This window comes from Phalaenopsis equestris, unplaced genomic scaffold, assembly GCF_001263595.1.
Source record: "Phalaenopsis equestris unplaced genomic scaffold, ASM126359v1 Scaffold000761, whole genome shotgun sequence".
Classification (NCBI taxonomy): domain Eukaryota; kingdom Viridiplantae; phylum Streptophyta; class Magnoliopsida; order Asparagales; family Orchidaceae; genus Phalaenopsis; species Phalaenopsis equestris.
The window spans coordinates 2192097-2195441 of record NW_018165201.1 but is presented as its reverse complement, the minus strand read 5'-3'; the positions used below and the strand labels follow the sequence as shown (position 1 = coordinate 2195441).

At 32.5% G+C, this 3345-nt stretch overlaps 1 protein-coding gene across 2 annotated transcripts in view; it reads left to right on the top strand.

Annotated features, from left to right (window-relative positions):
- Nucleotides 1–3345, top strand: part of LOC110030842 (DNA topoisomerase 3-beta) — a 59238-nt gene that overhangs the window by 49083 nt on the left and 6810 nt on the right. For both annotated transcript variants that reach the window (XM_020733775.1, XM_020733776.1), the window contains exon 13: nt 2932–3144. In XM_020733775.1, coding sequence (XP_020589434.1) covers nt 2932–3144 — 213 coding nt within the window. The remainder of the gene's footprint in view (nt 1–2931; nt 3145–3345) is intronic.

Below are 3345 nucleotides of genomic sequence, written 5' to 3'. Positions count from 1 at the left end.
ATAATGATATGTGCTGCTTGTATAATAATTCATTCCTGCTCTAATTACTTGACTGTTATGTAAAAAATGAGGAATATGGTACTTAATATTAGGGCAATGCATTAATAAACTTTAATGCATGGTATGCCCAACGTCGATGGGGTAATACTTCCCTGTAAGTAAGCAATATTATGACGAATAAGCACAAGCACATTTATACTAAATTGATTAATTTAACTGATAGGAAGACATTATAAATTATATTCATGCCTCAAAGATACAAATTGGAGAATATGACTATTATGAACACTACATTCCCATCTGACGATTATGAAGGTAAACCATATGTTAAAGTCATATATTTTTAATATATTCTATGTTAGAGATCCACAATGATGTATATATATGATATTTTTATTATCATCAACATGTGCATCAACATGTGTGACATAATGACTTCTATACAATCCTATTAGAAATTGAAACTATCATAATTAATCTTAAATAAAATATGCAAATGAAGTCATAAAATTATATAATAATTACCTTAAAGAATGACATGTATTTGATAAAATCACATGTTTCTCTGGCTGTACAACCAAAGTTAGGATTCATTAGTTTAATAATAGATTAAGACATTCTAACCAACGAGCTGAGATCAATATCAAAATATTTGCTAATAGTCACTGTTGAGTATTGAAATCATTCAGATGTAACACACATCGACTCATTATTTGATAACATATATGTATATATAATGATGGCCAATACTTGGGGTAATTTTGGACGATCTATACAAACCGTACTGATTTTGCAATTTATTTAGGAGACAACAAAATATCATTTTAGACATTTACAATATGTTGTGAATTTTATCTAGATGACTGAAGGAGCTCACCAATCTATTAGTCACATATTAAGGAGGATGTCATGCACGAGGTTTTACACAAATAAGGTTGGCAATACTCATTATTGTAAAATATTACAGTTATCAAAATGGAAATTCGTTGAATTATCTCTATATTTTTTTCTTCATTTGATAGATCCATCAGATCACTTCTTGCATTAATGATAGAAAAAATTAGTCATAAATTTGAATGGAATAATAAATTTATGTGCGATGGAACAACTAAAAAGAATATGTAATGCTTAATCAAAAAATTAGAATATACGTGAGATAAAATAACCAAGAAAAAATTACTGACTCATAATCAAGAAGAAGAAATTTAGATGAGGAAAAATAGTCAACTCTAAAATTCTAACTTTATAATACTACAAATATTCAAAAATAAGTCACATATACAATAGTAAAACATAAGAGATAAACAAAATATATTATTGAATTTGAGAATTAATGTTTTGCTCATAGGGGACATTAATTTGTTAAAGCATATTGCAAGGTGCCATTAATATATTATCTCTTATGTGGCCTGAGAGGACTTACAACCTTCAAAGAAGCTGCTCTACTAATAGGTCACGGTTGATTGTACAATTTATGTATATATATATATATATATATCAAATTTCATGCGATTTATCCATGTGCGGCGCCCAAGCAAAATAGGTGTCCTCCCTAGGTAATTTCGACATTCCGAACGCTCTGGCATAGTTTATTTTGCCGTCAGAGGTCATTTTGACGAATTCTCCGATTTGCGCGCCAATTTTCTCGTGTCGAAAGTATAGCAATATGGGTGTCCTTTCCTACCAAAATGGATATCCCGGACGCGTTGGCGCAGTCCAATTTGTTGTCGGAGGTCATCCAGAGAAGTTCGCGTTTTCACCCGTCCTTTGGGCTTAATTGAAATCCGATTTCGCGCAATTTCGTGAACTTCGTGTATTTTGTGTGTGTACGTGACGAAAAAGGTCGTGACGATGTTTTTCCTGAGGCTTGAAGTCCTATTTGGAACATCTTCCTTGAATATTTGCAAAATAGCCCATAACCGCTCGTTCATAAAACGATGGTCTTGTGTCAAAGATGCTAGACATCAAAGGAAAATAGGAATCGGCTGGAGCTTCTAGAAGGGTGAGTCTCAACTCTAGTTTTCTAAGATGGTCCATAGGGATTTCTAGAGCTAGAACTTAGGCTCTAAGGAGGAGAGGAAAAGACCTCACAAAAATGAGGTCAACATGGTGAAAACTGCAATGCTCTATGACCCAAAATGTTGGCCTTTAAAAGAGAAGTTTAAAACAAAGTTAGGTGTTGCTGAGATGAGAATGCTTAGGTGGATGAGTGGCTTGACACTTAGTGGCAAAATGTGAAATGAATATATCCGTGATAGGGTTGGTGCAACTCCAAAGAGTCGTCTTAGATGGTTTGGTCACATTAAACATTGACCATCTGATGATCCGATTAGGAGAGTAGGTGTTTTAGATTCGATTTATGTTAAGAAAGGCATACGTAGACCTAAAAAGACTTGATCATATTGTATTAAAATGATCTTAATCTATTAAAATTAAATAACAATCAATAGGACGCAATCGATAAAAAGGATGTAGCCGACCCCACTTACTGGGATATAACCTTGTTGTTGTTGTTGTTGTTATCTATATTTATGCATTAATCCCTTGTTTTTTTATATGTTATGAATTGCATTATTATATGTCCTTTATATGAATAAGTTTTAAAAGCATTAAATATTATTTGTTGGTTTGCTATAGGAATAGTTATTTGTAAATTCTAGATAGGTTTTTACCATATTTTGGAAGATCATTATTGTTTTTGTGCTATAGATGTTTTATTTTATTTTGAATTTATTACAGATATCTATACTTGTATTTAAAGAAAATGTGCCACAAGATTTTATTTATAGCATTATTTTTACAATATAGTAAAGTAGCGACTTTGCATGCTGTATTTTGCATAGGTGATCAAGGATCTTTCGCCTTCGAGCTTATTGTCTCAATAAATAGGTTATCAATTGAAATCTTAATGTGAATTTTTTAATTTTATAGGTTAACTCTGGGAGAAGGTTAGTTCCAACGACCCTTGGAACTGCTTTGATAAGGGGATACCAAAGCATAGATGCAGATCTTTGTTTGCCAGACATTCGTAGCTTTATTGAACATCAAATTACTCTCGTTGCTAAAGGAAAAGCGGACCATTTTCCTGTTGTTCAACATGTTCTTCAGCAATTCTTGCAGAAGTATTCTTATTTCGTCAAGAAGGTAGTCTTCTTAATGAATAAGTTTAAGGAAGATTTACATATACCACTCATGTATACTATGATGGCAAGTTGGTAGGCAGTTATGTTGTCAATCGTAAGACCCCTCTGACCCTGGTTCGATCCCTACGAGAACGGCTATCACATATGGGTAGCGGTATTTCCAAATACCACCCTTTCTAATATATATATATATATATATATA